At 35.8% G+C, this 16,344-nt stretch overlaps 1 protein-coding gene and 1 long non-coding RNA gene across 2 annotated transcripts; both read left to right on the top strand.

The window, feature by feature from the left end:
* Positions 1 to 3,038: 3,038 nt before the first annotated feature.
* Positions 3,039 to 11,269, top strand: LOC130420468 (L-rhamnose-binding lectin CSL2-like). The gene is made up of 10 exons (XM_056747752.1): positions 3,039 to 3,044; positions 4,228 to 4,266; positions 4,348 to 4,398; positions 5,238 to 5,294; positions 5,693 to 5,828; positions 5,923 to 6,047; positions 7,161 to 7,214; positions 7,336 to 7,471; positions 7,566 to 7,578; positions 11,138 to 11,269. The coding sequence occupies exons 2-10, from the start codon at positions 4,230 to 4,232 to the stop codon at positions 11,267 to 11,269; spliced, it is 741 nt and encodes a 246-aa protein (XP_056603730.1). The 5' UTR covers positions 3,039 to 3,044; positions 4,228 to 4,229.
* Positions 11,270 to 11,485: 216 nt separating this feature from the next.
* On the top strand, positions 11,486 to 14,643 carry LOC130420820 (uncharacterized). The gene is made up of 4 exons (XR_008906693.1): positions 11,486 to 11,991; positions 12,073 to 12,261; positions 13,109 to 13,234; positions 14,298 to 14,643. It is a non-coding gene; the product is annotated as an uncharacterized LOC130420820 (long non-coding RNA).
* Positions 14,644 to 16,344: the final 1,701 nt, after the last annotated feature.

Genomic DNA, 16,344 nt, shown 5'->3' with positions numbered 1-16,344 from the left:
AAAGAAATGTTGTTAATATAAAAAGCTCAAATGTATTAAGTTCATTCGCAGTTTGAAGTTTGTGCCCTGAAGTTTTAAACTGCAAAGCTGTTTACATTCTTTTCCTGTATTTTTTACAGAATTTTCCTGGCAACCACAGCTGCCGGTATTTTTCCGTAGAAAATACGGAACATTTTTTACAGTGTAGATCTCTACAATAGAGTTTGGCTGCAGACGATGCACTCTCAGCTGCGTAATGTCACTAGGACACATGCACTCTCAGACACATGCGTGTTTTGGTACAAGCACAGGCCACTATTTTTATTCAGTTTGTACATGATTAAGTTAAAGTAAAAGTAAGTAAAAGTGTTGTATTTAATTATTGGGTAAATGTTATAGAAAACGATCCAGATATATAACATTATCCGATATCTTGCAAGTACAGGCCCCTCGGCGACATTATTAAAGGGTTCAGCGACCACTAAGGATTATTTGCTATAGTCATAAGTAATACTTGCAGATGTTTTCTGTGATCTTATCCCATGCAATTTGGCCAGGTCTGTATTCTGTAAAGTAAAAATTCCCCATGCAAATGACCAAGCATCTTTTGACGGACAAGGAAGTCCTCTGATAATATTAGTCCTGTGTGAATCGACATTTCTGTGATTTGGCTCATATATCCATTTTCAAGGTTGTATGCAATGTGGTGATTAATGGAGGCTGTTTTGAAGTGTTTTGACATTATTTCGGGTGCTGGGTCATATCCATACCTGCCAACACTGTCGTTTTGGCCAGGAGGCTTCCATTTTGTTACTTATCATGGAAACTCCTGCAACATTTGAGACTCGCGATCGCGTTTGGTGATCTTCTGTCCGGTTCACGGATCTCAAATCTTGACTGGTATGGTCATATATCATTATACACCATACAACTATATACAAACTATACATACGTAAAGCCTTGCCATCATATCTGCGATATAAGTCTGTAAATTTGAGTAAAATAACAGGCTTCACTTATCCTGTGCAAATGCGCCAAACGAAATACACATGTTAGGAGGTGATTTCTAAATCACACGAGGTCCCCAGATAATACTAATCCCATGTGAATAGAGCTTTACTGTCGCACAAACTATCAAACTCTATCTCATAAACTATTATAATGTCACTCACACACTATCAAAGGTTTCACACACACTACCAAACTCATTCACACACGCACTATCAATCTCGGTCACACATACTCTATCACAGCAAACCGGCATATCCTCACATGGCGTACTATACTGAAGTGATACCGAATATTCATATTCCAATTCCTAAAAACATGAATTTACTGCCTAAGTCTGGTTGTTATAGGCAAGCAACTTAGCAATTGGGAATCACTAGAACTGAAACTCCACCAGAGCTACATTTATGCCAGTTCAACAGACTATAAAAGTTCACTTTAATACACAACAAACTATTTAAAAGTATATCTAGCCGGTATTATTTTGGGTTATCAGTAGATGAATCAGTACTTGGCTAAAAAGTTACACAATTCAATAAACTATTTAATATAATTAATTAATGAAAAAACTCATATTGTTCATTTAATACAATTAAAATACCATTAAACCATCCATCCATCCATCCATCTTCTTCCGCTTATCCTGGGCCGGGTCGCGGGGGCAGCAGTCTAAGCAGAGATGCCCAGACTTCCCTCTCCCTAGACACTTCCTCCAGCTCTTCCGGGGGGCACAACGAGGCGTTCCCAGGCCAGCCGGGAGACATAGTCCCTCCAGCATGTACTAGGTCTTCCCCGGGGTCTCCTTCCGGTGGGACATGCCCGGAACACCTTCCCGGGAAGATGTCCAGGGGGCATCCGGAAAAGATGCCCGTGCCACCTCAGCTGACCCCTCTTGATGTGGAGGAGCAGCAGCTCAAAAACTTGAACTGCCACCTTACCGTGGTGGAGGGGTTTGAGTACTCGAAAGACCCCAGGAGCTATGTTGTCAGGGGCTAAATGCCCCAGGTAGGGTCTCCCAGGGCAAACAGGTCCTAGGCGACGGGTCAGACTCCCTTATCGGTTCAAAAACCTTATGATGACCATTAAACCTTTTTTTATGAATGGATGATTAAATATAATTTAAATTGTTATATTACTAACCATAGCCAGGCTGATCATGCATGCATGCTGGGTGTCAAGAATGAGTTTTGTAACCATTGTTGAGATTCATACACTGATTCTTGATGTCTGTGTTCATCTAAACTCTTCTGAGATTTAATAATTAAATCTGTGTCCAGTTTTCAGAAATCATTGTAGACGTCAATATGCAAGTAAATTCCCTTCCACCATAATGTTCTTTCAGCAGCACAGCATGCAATCTAGATGAGATCAGTGCATTGAACAGGATGATGGACATTTAAATAACCAACATCAGTCGATAAAATTCTCATTTGCCTTACAATAACAGTTATACTTTAAAAACACACAGATTGTAAAGATACAAATGTACTTTAAACACACAGTGGCAAACACATTTGTATATAAAAGTCAAGGGTCAAGAGCACAACTCAAGGAAACATTGATCACCATGATGGTGACTGTTCTTATAGGACATTTAAATTGGATCAACGTAATTTTTCTAAGTGTTACCAATTGAAGGCCTTTTTTTAATTGATCCAACTGTTAAATTTTTGCAGTGTGCATATATTAAATGATGTCAAAATAATCAAGATATGTTCAGTTTGAAGATTAATGGTAAAAAAGTGATCTATTGACAGCCCTAATGTTTATTAAACAAAGCCTATACAGTATATTTACTTGACACACATTGGCTGGCACGTGTCAATTTTTGAAATAAAAGAATGCACACATCATTTCCTGAAATTTGAGTTCTGTTTGTTGTAACAGTGAAATAGCAGTGGGTAGAAAAATACACAAATAACAAGGAAATCAAATATGAAAACATGATTTTTTTTAATGAGAGGTACAAATGATGGGATGTGCTCAAAGGCATAAAAACCGCAAGACATACAGCAGCAGATTCAGGAGAGGAACACACAACACACAACAGCTGAAAAGTAAGAACAATTTACATTCTCATTCCTATTAAAATGATTATTTTGATATGATTTCATTTTAATGGTGTCTAAATTAAAATTAGCTAACATGTATCACACTGGAAAAACTTTGCACAAAAAATTAAAAACTGTTCGTAAAAGCCAATATTATAAGTTTTCCCCATATTGATCCAATAATTTGTGTTGTGCTCTACAAGACCCTTGAAAAATGAGGGTAAATGTAAAAATAAAGTGTTGTTTTATCAGTGTTATTTTATGCTGCAAGTTACATTTATTTAATCAAGATGAAAACAAGGAAACAATTCTGTTATTTAGTTTTTATTGGTTATTATTGTACTGAGGAGCAGATTCGTTTCTTACGCGCTGAACAGACTCATTATAACTTAAGGGAACACTTTATGATAACGTTCATTAATAAATCATTAACATTACTGTTAACAAATTATTAGTTACCATATATTCAAATAGCTAGAAACATAAGTTAATGTGTTTGTGAATGTTTACCAATAAACTTCTTAAACACAACCTTATGATTAACAGATCATTATTTAATGTAAATTAAAATACAAACGATTTTAACAGATGTTATACAACGATTGAAAGCTTTTGAAGTTGAACAACACGTTTGCTGCTCTCGAGTATGATATAGCTAAGGTTTAGTGGCATGTGTAGTTCCTTCATAATAACTTTGAGCATTTAAAAAGTTAAGCTGAATGCTATTTGATTTTTCTTTGACAAATAATATGAAGTTGTACATATGAAAGTAAATTAATTTAATTTGGTTTGTTGTGTTGACCCAACTAAACAAATGTATTCTGAATGAAATTATTGTGTGTATAATACGTCTATTAAATTAAACAAGGTAACATTTTTGGGAAAAGATTAGAACCTTGCATGGGATAAAAAGCTTAGAAAAACATATTTGTCTGTAATAAATATCAGGTTACTTTTAATTGAAAAAAACTTTTTCAATGTCATTTTTTATTAATATTAAATATAAAGCAAAAGCATAAACCATAACATAAATATACTTAAAAAAACAAATAAAATTGTCTGTAACAGTTTTGACTGTAACCGTCGTTTTCTTAAAGTTTAACTGATGTCAGCGTGCGAAGGGGAGGTATAGTAGTAAAAACGACAATTGAATTTATCATTTGAGATTTACAAGATGTTTCTTCCTCAGAAATGGCTCAGACTCTATATTTCAGTCTTCTTGTCATTGGTGAGTTTGTGTTTCTGCTTTTATAATGTCATGAACATTTATTTTGTGTGTTTTGATAAAGACTCAAACTCTCTCTTATAGCTCTCTGTTCAATATCTGAATGCATTGGTCTGAGATTAATCCACTACAATGGTGAGTGACAGCCAACCTTTACTTAACAAAACATGATCTGAATACAACAATAATAAACAGTTAAGAGACAGAGATACATTGAGTGAAATTCGCTGCTGATTTTGTAAGTTTGGCTGCTTACAAAGAAATGAAGTGTCAATAATTTTATGGCAGGTTTAATTTAACTGATAGAAGAATCAGGGGTCACATGTATGAAGAGAGGTTATACATTGATTTGCATTTTAGTTACTGAAATAAGTATTTGATGCCCAAGCAAAACATACTGTAACTTTGTACTTGTGGAGAAACCCTTGTTGGCAAGCACAGATGTAAAACATTTGGTCAGTTGGTCACCAGGTGTCACGAGACATTTTAGTCCACTCCTCTGTCAATCTTAAGGTTTCTTGGCTGTTGCTCAGCAGATTAGAGTTGAACCTCCTTCAAGGATTTTCTAAGTAATATGAGGTACATGACATGAACACATCATTTGCCTAAAATCACTGCTTGCCTAAAACCATTTGCCCAAATCCACTGCCTTGTGGTTTTATGATTTGATGGATCTGATCAAACATAAATGCAAAACACATGCATTATGAGTTTGTAATAGTAAATTACTATGTAGAATATCTCTGCTTGCCATCCGAAGGCACTTTGCTCAGTGACATGAGGTCATGTGCAACCTATTGTGTTACGACCCGATCGTGGTTGTGATTTTGTGTTCAGGGCTCACCTGTCTGTTTGGTAGTCTGGCTTGTGCCAACTTGTTGCTTTGATTATTTTTTAACAGAGAAATTAGAGGTGCAGTTAATGTAACACTGTAACATCACTACTCCTAATATGCTACTTGTCTCCATCTTTAGGTGCACCATCAAGGAGTGTAGTTACCTGTGAATCCCAAACTGCCTTCCTCAACTGTTGTGAGTTCTCTGTGTTTCCTTTAAACAATGCATTTGCATGTTGTACAATGATTTTAAGACCATATAACCAAATGGAAATACTACTAAAACTACTAAAACTACTCCTAAAACTCTGTTTTGCATCATGTACACCCTGAACAAACCAGATATCAGTAGTTTTAGCAGCATTCAGTTCAAACGGAAATCTTATCCAGTATCACATTTAGTTGGTCTGAAACAGTGATTGTGCATTAAAAGGTTTCAACCATGTCACTACACAAATGAGAGGTCTAAACTTATTTACAGAGCGCATTTTCAATTTTGGTCGCACACCTGCGCAATACTTATGTGCATCCCTGCATATAACACATTAAGAAAACATAAAACACACTTGTGGATAATGTTACATTTTTCAACAGACCAGGGAACTATAAAAGTCCTTTCAGCCAATTATGGGCGTACAGACAGACAGACCTGCTCTACTGGAAGACCTTCTTACCAGCTCTCAAATGTTTGCTGCACTCAGAGTACGTCTCTAAGTGTGGTGGCCGTTAGGTAAGAGCAGTAAATGTCTCTGAAGAGATATGAGATATGAAAGTGACGTAATCAATTATTATGTTTTTGCTGTTCTTTGTATTTATTGACACAGATGTGATGGAAAGACGAGTTGTTCCATTGTTGCGGAGAATGCAGCTTTCAGGGATCCTTGTTATGGAACTTATAAATACTTGACTGTGTCTTACAAGTGTGTTGCACCTCCACCACCACAAACACGTGAGTTTTGCACCTAAATGATCCCTAGACCTCACAAAATCACCTGTGTAACTGCGTGATGTTGGGTATTCTTGATGAAGAGAAGCATCATCTAACAGCTGAAGTCACTGATCTCATCCAGACTTCACACAGTCATCAATCCTGTGACAATGATATATTTCTGAAAGATTTACAGACACACAGTATTACAAACATAAAAACAATCCCCTCAAAAGCACAGACACATACAGACAAAATCAGCCTTCGTCCAGTAACAATACTGAAATGCTATCAATTTAAGTTAGCACAAGTTAGCATGATGTTAACAGGGTTTATTGGGATGGAAATAAGAATTAGGCATGTGTAGTTGAGGTGTTCCCTTTAGTTGCTAGGTTTTGTTAGAGTCTATCATGCAATTAGTAGATGCTGCCAAGGTGTGCCTGCTTGTTAGTAAAGTAGTCTGGCTTGTGCATAGGTGTTGCTAGGGTGTTGTAGTGGTTACCATGGTGCTCCATGTGGTTGCTAGGCATTGCTTAACTCTAGGCTCTATATGCTGATTTCTAGGGTGTTGAAATGGTTACTAGGGCTTTCCATGTGGTCGCTAGGCATTGTGAGGCTCTCTAAGCTGGTAGCTAGGTAATTGTAGGGTGTTTATTTTGGCTGGTAACAGGGCGTTGCTAGGCTAGGATGTATAGCTGGTTAGTAAGTAAACCATCTGGTTGCTAAACAGTGTTAGGGTCTTTGAGCTAATTGCTCTGTGCTGAGAGATAGGCTCTGTCCAAAAGCAGTAAAATGCTTCCTTCGAAAGCTGCATTACAAGGTCAGAAGGCATCAGGGTGCTTCTGAATCCAAAGCTGCTCCACTTCCTGTCTCCCGCAATACCTTTATCTGATGGATTTTTCAAGGCAACATAGATGTTTCCTCCACTGCCTTTGATGACCGTCAATCCTGCCTGTGTGTGTCCGTGGAAGAGGTGAAAGTCGAGCAGGGCTCTGCTCATACAAATAAAATGGCTTGTGACAAAATAGTCGGAGAACAATATTGAATGAATTAAAGTTTTACAGAGAAACTAGAGGCGCAGTTAATGTAACACTGTAACATAACTTCTCATTTGCTTCTCGTCTCCATCTTTAGGTGTACCAAAGGTTGTAGTTACCTGTGAATCACAAACTGCCTTCCTCAACTGTTGTGAGTTCTCTAGGTTTCATTTAAACAATGCATTTGCATGTTGTATAATAATTTCAAGACCAAATAACACATTAAGAAATCATAAAACACACTTGTGGGTAATGTTTCATTTTATCAACAGACCAGGGAACTATAAAAGTCCTTTCAGCCAATTATGGGCGTACAGACAGACAGACCTGCTCTACTGGAAGACCTTCTTACCAGCTCTCAAATGTTTGCTGCACTCAGAGTACGTCTCTAAGTGTGGTGGCCGTTAGGTAAGAGCAGTAAATGTCTCTGAAGAGATATGAGATATGAAAGTGACTTAAACAATTGTAATGTTTTTGCTGTTCTTTGTATTTATTGACACAGATGTGATGGAAAGGCGAGTTGTTTCATCGTTGCGGATAATGCAGCTTTCAGGGATCCTTGTTATGGAACTTATAAATACCTGACTGTGTCTTACAAGTGTACTTTTCCTTTTTAAGTATACAACTATTTTATTGTGAAGTGAATTTAATCATTTAGTTGTGGTCACATGTAATAATTGGACCAAAGATTTAATAAACATATTATAATGCAGTGTGTATATCATATGTGGAAGGTTTCAAGATAATCCATCTTTATATCCCAGCTATCCAACATATGTTTAAAAAATATTTAGGCAACACAAACAAACAATTCAAATTCAATTCAAATAAAAAAGTAATGTATGTTTTGGTCAAGCTCTTTGGTTATATGAACATTACAAGTAGGCCTAGGCATTTTTTTTTAATATTTATTAATTGTTTTCTTAAATGCGGTGGATTCGATATCTATTTTATTTATTTCATATTTCCGCAAGCAGTGAACATTAATTCACTTAAATGTTAATGGTACTTCTATCCACTAGATGTCACTTTTCTTGTTACAATGGATGGATGGAAGCGTTTGTTCATTCATTGCGTAATTATCATGGCGGATTCAGATGTGTCGTGGAATTTAACATCACCTTCACATAAAGACAGCGGTTCATATGATTGCAGCCTCTCTTTACAGCTCATTTTGTGAAATTGTGTTTGTTATGCTTAGTGTTGGGTATCGTTTTTCTTTTTCGATACCGGTGCCAAATCGATACTTTTCAATGGTGCCGGTGCCTATAGGTGTCTAAATCAATACTTTTAAAAAAGTGCCCTAAAACACTGGTGGATGACATTAAAATACAATATGTAGCATATTGACAGATAAAGTTAAAAATCTGGCACTAAGCGTTTCCCAAAATTACAAGGATCACTTAACGTACCAAAACAACAACCCAAAAACCCAAATTACATAAACTAAAACTAAATACATTTGTTAAACACTGATATCAAACATAAACATGATAACAGAAAAGTTTTATGTTCTCAGTTTGTTGCTGCATTGAGCCACATTATGTGTTTTTTTTTAAACGTTAAATAACGTTATTTTCACATCTTATGTGGTGCGTTTTGGACCTTTATTCACCCAAACCTGTGAAGCATCCTTTTGGCTGTGCCTTGAATGTAGACTTCGTGTTTGTCACTGTGGTGCTATGTCTAAGTCTTTTATGGTTTCACTGTGAAGTGTCGTAAATATTCAAGATATAACAATTCTTTTGGGACTGATAAGAACATTGAGAAGTCATTGGTAAAGAAACATAAATGTTTTATTAATTTGATTAAGCAATTGATCAATATTTTGAACACAATAACAATGAGTGAATGTATAATACAATATGATCGAACATCTCCTTTATAAATAAACTGTATTTATTCAGGTAGGCTAATAAGATAATAAAATCAGGTTAATATAAATAGAAAACTATGAAAATTAGGATGATCATTTGATAACAGAAAGAACTAATACAGCTGATATACGGCATACATTTGGAACTGAAATAACTGAATACAAACATTATGAACAACAAAAAGAAGAAACAAGCAACACCTCAACTTGAATCCTCACTTTCAGAGTGAAGAGGGAAAGAGACTGAAATTCATAAATCAAATAAAATAAACTGTTTGTGTTTAACTAGCGAGATATGTTTAATAAGTTATCATACAAAACATAAAATGAAAGTACCTGTCCAAGCTGCGTCTGTCAAAGACAAAAGCATGCTATGAGCAGACCTTTACAGTATTGTCCTGCAAGATCAGTAACATTTTTGTAATAATTTTTAAGAGCCATGAACACAATACATAGTAAACATGTTAAATTACAAACTTGTGTTCTAAAACTGATGAGCAAACACTTTGCCTAATGAGCCAGTAGATGGCAAATCGACAACATTTATATTTTTTCTCGGTCGCTGTGGCGCATTTCTTATATCACTGAAAATTCTCAAAGAGTCTTGTTAAAGTATTTATATTCTGTTGTTTCTTGCATTATCTATTGTTTATTTCATGTAGATCATGACACATGATCATCACATGTTTCATCTGTGAAACCACCTGTAAAAACTTTAAATCCGGAACCCGACTGGTATCTGAAGACGTTTTTTAATATAAATGTAGGGAAAACATATGCATTTAATTTCAGTAGTTTCATGAATGAATAGCTTGCTATATTTAAATACCCATAGGGCTGCAACATTATTGCAAAAATCATAATTCTTATTAATCCTCTTGATATTACAACATACTTTGAGGTAAATGCATACAATATTTTCATTAAACATTCAAAACAACTGATAATTAACAAATTGATTACTGTTGTAGTCTCCAGTAACTGTAGTACGTACTTATTTTGTTCAAATTAAATGATTAAAATCGTAATTTCGGAAATTATACTTTGTACTTTGGAGCAGAGATAGATCGATTCACTGCGAGCCGGTTGAAAATCGATTATTAAATGTGAGGAGACAAGCTGGTTGTATATGAATCGCAATATATGTTTTGAACAGCAGAGGCCGCTGTTTACTGCAAACTTGCAGTACAAAGAAGATTAAATTCTAAAAGTGGAAATTCAAAGGAAGACTAGCAACTGTCTGTCATCATACATCTAACACATTAAACACAAAGATGTTTGTGTAGACAAACTGCCGTCCAGTCACAAAATAAACCAGAAAATTAGAGGGAAAACTGGAAAATGACAAACATGTACTCAATAAATAAATAATCAAATAACAGATAATGTTTCATCACAAATAACTTATATTCTTATTCATTAACAATGTTTATATTTGTTTTTAAATCAAAAATGTTACAACCATTTGTAATGTCAATTTTACGTAATGTATTGCTATATTTAGGCCACTACTGAAAACAATGACATGTTGTCAAAAAATAAATTGCAGTATGTGTAAGTAAGTGTAACACTGTTCCCAAAAAGTATAAAAGTGTTTCCTCATCACAAACTGGTTTCCTGCTAATAAACGGCGTCCTCGGTTCTCTGCCGCTTACACGTGTGGTTAGAAGTGTGTTTGATCTTTAAAATGAGAATGCACAAGAGACCCCGTTCTCAAGTGTGGGAACAGTCTCACACACTAATAAAGTGTCACGTGAGATATGCAAACAAACTTTGTCTTATTCTAATTATACATCTTCAATGCTTCGTCACTCCAAACATCTAAACGCTCTGAGCAATAACACTCAAACAACAGAGCACCAGTGAGTGAGGAACACACAAAAAGGGTGCAATGAATAAAACACAGGCATAATTTATTGGTTTATTAAATATAATACTTAGAAAGTGAAACGACAAATGTTTACAGCAAGTAAAAATTAAAAAAAAATAGTCTTCATTATAATTGTATTGTGCAAATTCCCTGCAAACACACAAGCTGCAATATTTCTAATGCTATATATTATTAAATTATATATTAAATACACAAATAAAGCTTATAATAACAACACATCTGAGTGAGACAGTCGCTGTAGGATTTTTATTGACCACCAGATAGCGAAGTAGAGCACTGTGTCAAAAGCTTCTATTAAACCATGCAGTTTGTTGAAAAAGCCTCACAGATTCAGAAGGACGGAAGTTCTCCAGGAACAGAGTTGGTCACACCTGCCCTAGGTGCTGTTTCTATCCTCAAACCGTGCATTGAATGTGTTCAGCTCAAGACAGTGGCGTAGACAGGGGAGGGGCCATGGGGGCACTGGCCCCTCCTGAAAACTGATTGGCCCCCCAGTGTGCCCCCACCCTTCTACTTGTCTGTCACTCAAAAATTCAAATCATAATCTTTCAGCTTGTAGTAGAATAATTTATGATTCCGCGTCGCGATGCTTCTCAACGAGGACCAAGAATAGCAAACTGTTTTCCAACGGAAAAAAACACACGGTAAGTTGATCTATTTTATACAGTTTATTTTCTTTCGATTAGCGAGTTGTTGCAGTGCTAGAGTTTGGTAACGTTACCGTCTTTCAGTGTTAGGACGACCAGGCTCGATGTATTCTCTGAGAGCAGACCAACATAATGCTAATAATTACATTTAACGTTACTATGCTCCTGAGGCTGAATGTAACAGGGTTTTCCTGCGTTATGATTTTTTTCCCAGCCGATAAGCAAGTGATATTGCAAGCGAGGTGCCGGAACAAATCGTATGATGTTTATCTAGGCTAACGCTCAACACTTTAAAAGCTAACGTTACGTTAACTTTCAGAGGTGGAGGTCTTGAGTTACGTTACTACACTCTAAATAAAGAAAATTAAGTTACATGACATTGACTTCGAGTCTTGAGAACGAATATTCTAAAGTCTCGAACCGCATGCCTTGATAATGACTTGTTTTTTGGGGGTTTAAACATTTTACCTGTTTTTAGTTTATAATTTTCCAGCTGGGCTGGTTGTGATAAAAGGTAAAGTTTTTGTCATCCGCCAATAAAACCATAGCATTTAAACAAATAGTAATTTCCTCCTTTTTACCTCTGTTATCTCAGGCAGTGTAACAGGACGAAAAGGCAGGGAGATATTCAGTATTTTTCTGCAAAGAAAGTGCCAGCCAGTGAGGGAGAGTCCGCGTGATGGTTTAACGTTACACACAGTGAGTTCAGAGCCTGCCTGCTCAACAGGAGACCTCTTGGTTCAGGAAGATTTGAGCATAAATCAGAACAGCCCTGTACACCCAGGTTAGTAGACAAGCTAGAAAGTGGACAGTGACTAGTGATGGGTCGTTCGTGAACGATTCGAACGAATCTTAAATGTGACTCGGGAAGAACGGGTCGTCTTGGAAAGTGATTCGTTCAGTCGCGCATGCGCATTGCGCAACACGCTCCGACGTTTAACAAATGCAATCAGAGCCGGAAAGAGAATTGATTTGTTCACCTCCCGAGTCTTCGGGTTCGAGTCGTTCGGTCTTTTGTAATGTGACGTGACAGTTTTGGACAGAGAAATTAGCTAATTTACAACCTTCCTAACAAACGGGTGAATAGCCTAGTCCTAGTGTTTGTCTATTGAAAAAGACAGTGAAATGACAAATTAATCAAGATAAGAGGTGAGGTGAGCTACTCATAGACTAAATACCCATGTATACAAGTAATTCATCTTTTCTGTTTATTGTAGCATTATAGTTTTGTATTTGTTGTTATGTGATATTAAATAACGTTTGAATAAGTAGTAGATTTGTTAAGAAAAGTGACATGTAACATTTTAATTATACTTTGCTTAAATGAACGAAAGGAACGATATGACTCGAAAAAAGATTCGTTCATTTTGATGAACGAGACTCAAAGGTCCGAGTCAATAAAATGATCCGAACTTCCCATCACTAACAGTGACATGACTTTGGTAGGCTGTATTCAGGGCTACGCATTTATTTATATAACAGAAGTCCCTATATTGATATATTGGTACTTTAGTATATTGGTAATTTCAGTATCATACAGAAAAAAATGCACTCCTGATTGTTATTGTATGAATGCATACAGTTATGTAGTTAAAATCCTTGTATTTTACTAATATGCCTTTGTGTTATAGCTGTCTCTAGGGATGAAACAGATGAGAGTGAAAGTGATGTGAAAGAGATGGATACTTGTCACCCACCTTCAGAAGTGTAATCTGAGCTTCCACTTACTTCTGATACTGCTCTTACTGGACCTGATGGTATGTCTTTTTTATTTTACATGTAAAATAGCCAATACATAATTGCATTAAGGAACTGTTGCTAACTGTGTGTCTCATGTGCCTTTGAAACAGAAAGTTTGGGGGTAGAATTGTTGCATATTACCAAATAAATAGATTAAGATTCAAAAACAAATGTAAAGAGATTCACAAAAGTATATCAAATTCACAAATAAATAGATTAAGATCCACAAATAAATGTAAAGAGTTTCCCAAAAAAATATAAACTCACAAATAAATAAAATGAGATTTGCAAATAACATTTTTTTTTACAAATGTTTTATTATTTTACAAACACAACTCTGCCTGGCATTTATTTGTGAATTGCTTTCTGTGCATTTGTAAATCGCTTAATCTATTTATTTGTGAATTTGATATACTTTTGTGAATCTCTTTACATTTGTTTGTGAATCTTAATTTATTTATTTGGTAATATGCAACAATTTTACCCCCATAGAAAGTGCCTCTGATAATTGATTCCCATTTCCTAATGCTTCTTCCCAGACATTGGATTATTTTATTTATTACAGTTTTTCTTTCACTTTTGTAAAGTGATAAGTTAATATAAATTGTATTTTATTGTTTTGATTTAGAGCAGTGAATAACTGCTATCAAAAGATAATAGGGTATCACTGTTTATTGCTGATTTTAAAGCTTACTGAACTTGAAATGATTTGGATATCTACAGTTCTACATAAATACACAACATAAGAATGGCCCCTCTATATTAATTGTGGCCCCTCATGTGCCCCCCAGTTGAAAAAATCCTAGAATCGCCCCTGGCTCAAGAATGACCCATGTCACAGGGTTTTCATAATTATGTTTCCCCATGTGGTCTGTGATTAAGTGTAAACCGTTCTTCATTCATTCAACATCCAAGGATTTTTTCTGATGATATTATCAGTGGACATATTGATATAATCTGTGACAGAGTTAGTGTGTTCATTAATGTCTGTGTCTGCTGCATCATGGGTAATCTGTGGATCTGTGGTTTTGAAGAAGTGTGAGATGACCTCACTCATGTTCTGCATTTGTTTGCATGCAGACAGAAGAAGAATGGAGAAGTGATCATCTCTGCTTGGTTGAATGAAGTTGGAGAAAACCTTTTTCAAGTTAACCCTGTTAAAGTCTCTGACAACAAAAGTCATAACTGATCCCTGTGTCCAATTATTTTAAGACAACAGAAGTATTTTACAAATATTACTAAAGTACAGAATTGTAGGCCGTTATTGTGTCATGACTCAGTCGATGAGAAAAGAGGAAATGAGAAACACAGGAAGAGTTACAAATGTTCTCATGAAGAACTATAAGTAGATGATGAGAAGAGACTCAGTAAGAGAAACACAACATGACTGAGAAGAGTGATATATGTCTGCTGGGACTGATCCTTCTCTCTTCACTATTCACAGGTAAACTATACAACACATTTATTTCATCAGATTTCATTTCATTACTCTCACTGACATTCTGACAAACATGTTCAGTTTCATCTCATGTCACATATATCATAGAGTTCATGTGTCTTATTCTCACATTCAAAAGTCTGATGTCAAGAGCGATGATAGAGGAACTAGATCACATGATTTACTGTCAAATCTTCTGATTTATATGATGTAAAAATAATCAAAATCTATCTGTCATTAAAGCAATAAGCCACAAGAAGCAGTGGGTTACAGCTAAGGGCGTTGTGGCACGACACAAAGTTGAGTAAAATACACTGTAAGCCACTGCTTCACGGGGTTCTTCCATATGCTTAGCAAGGATTCATAAAATAAAGTAAATAAAATGATATAAAGGTTATGTTGTGCAGTCAGCTGTTATAAATTGAGGTATTTTATAACGGCTTAGATCTCCGCTCAGCCAATCAGAATCAAGGACCAGAACTGACTGTTTTATAATAAGAGATAAATATTAAACTGTTTGAATATATTGTGATGTATTAATATGAATGATGTCATCTGCTGTTTCAGGTGTGAGTGAAGCAGAAGTGACTCATGTGTTCATCAGTTCTGGTGAAAGTGTGTCTCTGTCCTGTAATGATGCTCTTCATCAATGCTCCTCAACTACATGGATCTACAGTAATTATACAACATCATCTGAAGTAGTGTTTACTGGAGGAATAAATAAGAATAACACAGAGAGATCTGAGAGACTGAGTCTGACATCTGACTGCTCTCTCAACATCTATAAAACAACACAACATGATGGAGTTTACACATGCAGACAATATGTGAATGGACATCTATGAACCTGATTCACGTGTTAATCTACATGTTCTTCATGGTCAGTGTTTCTCTTCATTTATATGAACACATGTTTAACTTCAGATCACAGTTCTCTTTATCTCTTGTGTTTTCACTGAAACTCATGAGTACTGAGTGTGTTGTGTGATTTGTGTTTCAGTGTCTTCATCATCATCATCACAGACTGAGATAAGAGCAAACACATCTCTCACTTCTCCTGTCAGTCTGTTTACATATGACTGTGATTATGAGTTCAGTTATTATGGATACCAGCTGTTGTGGATGAATCAGACTGATGTTGATCTACAGACAGACTCCAGATATCAGATTAGATCAGATAAACTCTGTCTCATCTCTCTGACTACAACACTCGTGAATGAAGACGACAACACAGAGTTGAGATGTGTGCTCAAACACAAGAATGACATCAAGACCTCAGTCACATATACTGTCAGATTTACAGGTAAGACATCACTCTGACAGGAGTGTCCTGAACTCAAAGTGACTTCAGTCATTAAACTCTGTACTGATGATGAAGAAATGACATAAACATGAAATATGATTGTGATGTTCTACAGTATGATGTCTCTGAACATTCATCATCTTCTACAGATTCAAACAAGATTCTAGTGACCACCACAAACCCTGAGAGATTCTCAACTCTTAACACACCAGAAACTACACAACAACAAGGTACATTATCGTCGTTTGTGTGTGTGTGTTTGTGTGTGTGTGTGTGTGTGTCACATTATGACTCATCTAACTAAACTATGTTTTTTACAGCATCAACTACAACATCAATAATAATAAGAGGTATGAAGTGTTGATTGTGATCCATGTGTCCTGTTA

This window comes from Triplophysa dalaica, chromosome 5 (genome assembly GCF_015846415.1).
Source record: "Triplophysa dalaica isolate WHDGS20190420 chromosome 5, ASM1584641v1, whole genome shotgun sequence".
NCBI lineage: Eukaryota > Metazoa > Chordata > Actinopteri > Cypriniformes > Nemacheilidae > Triplophysa > Triplophysa dalaica.
This window is presented reverse-complemented; position numbering and strand designations above follow the sequence as displayed.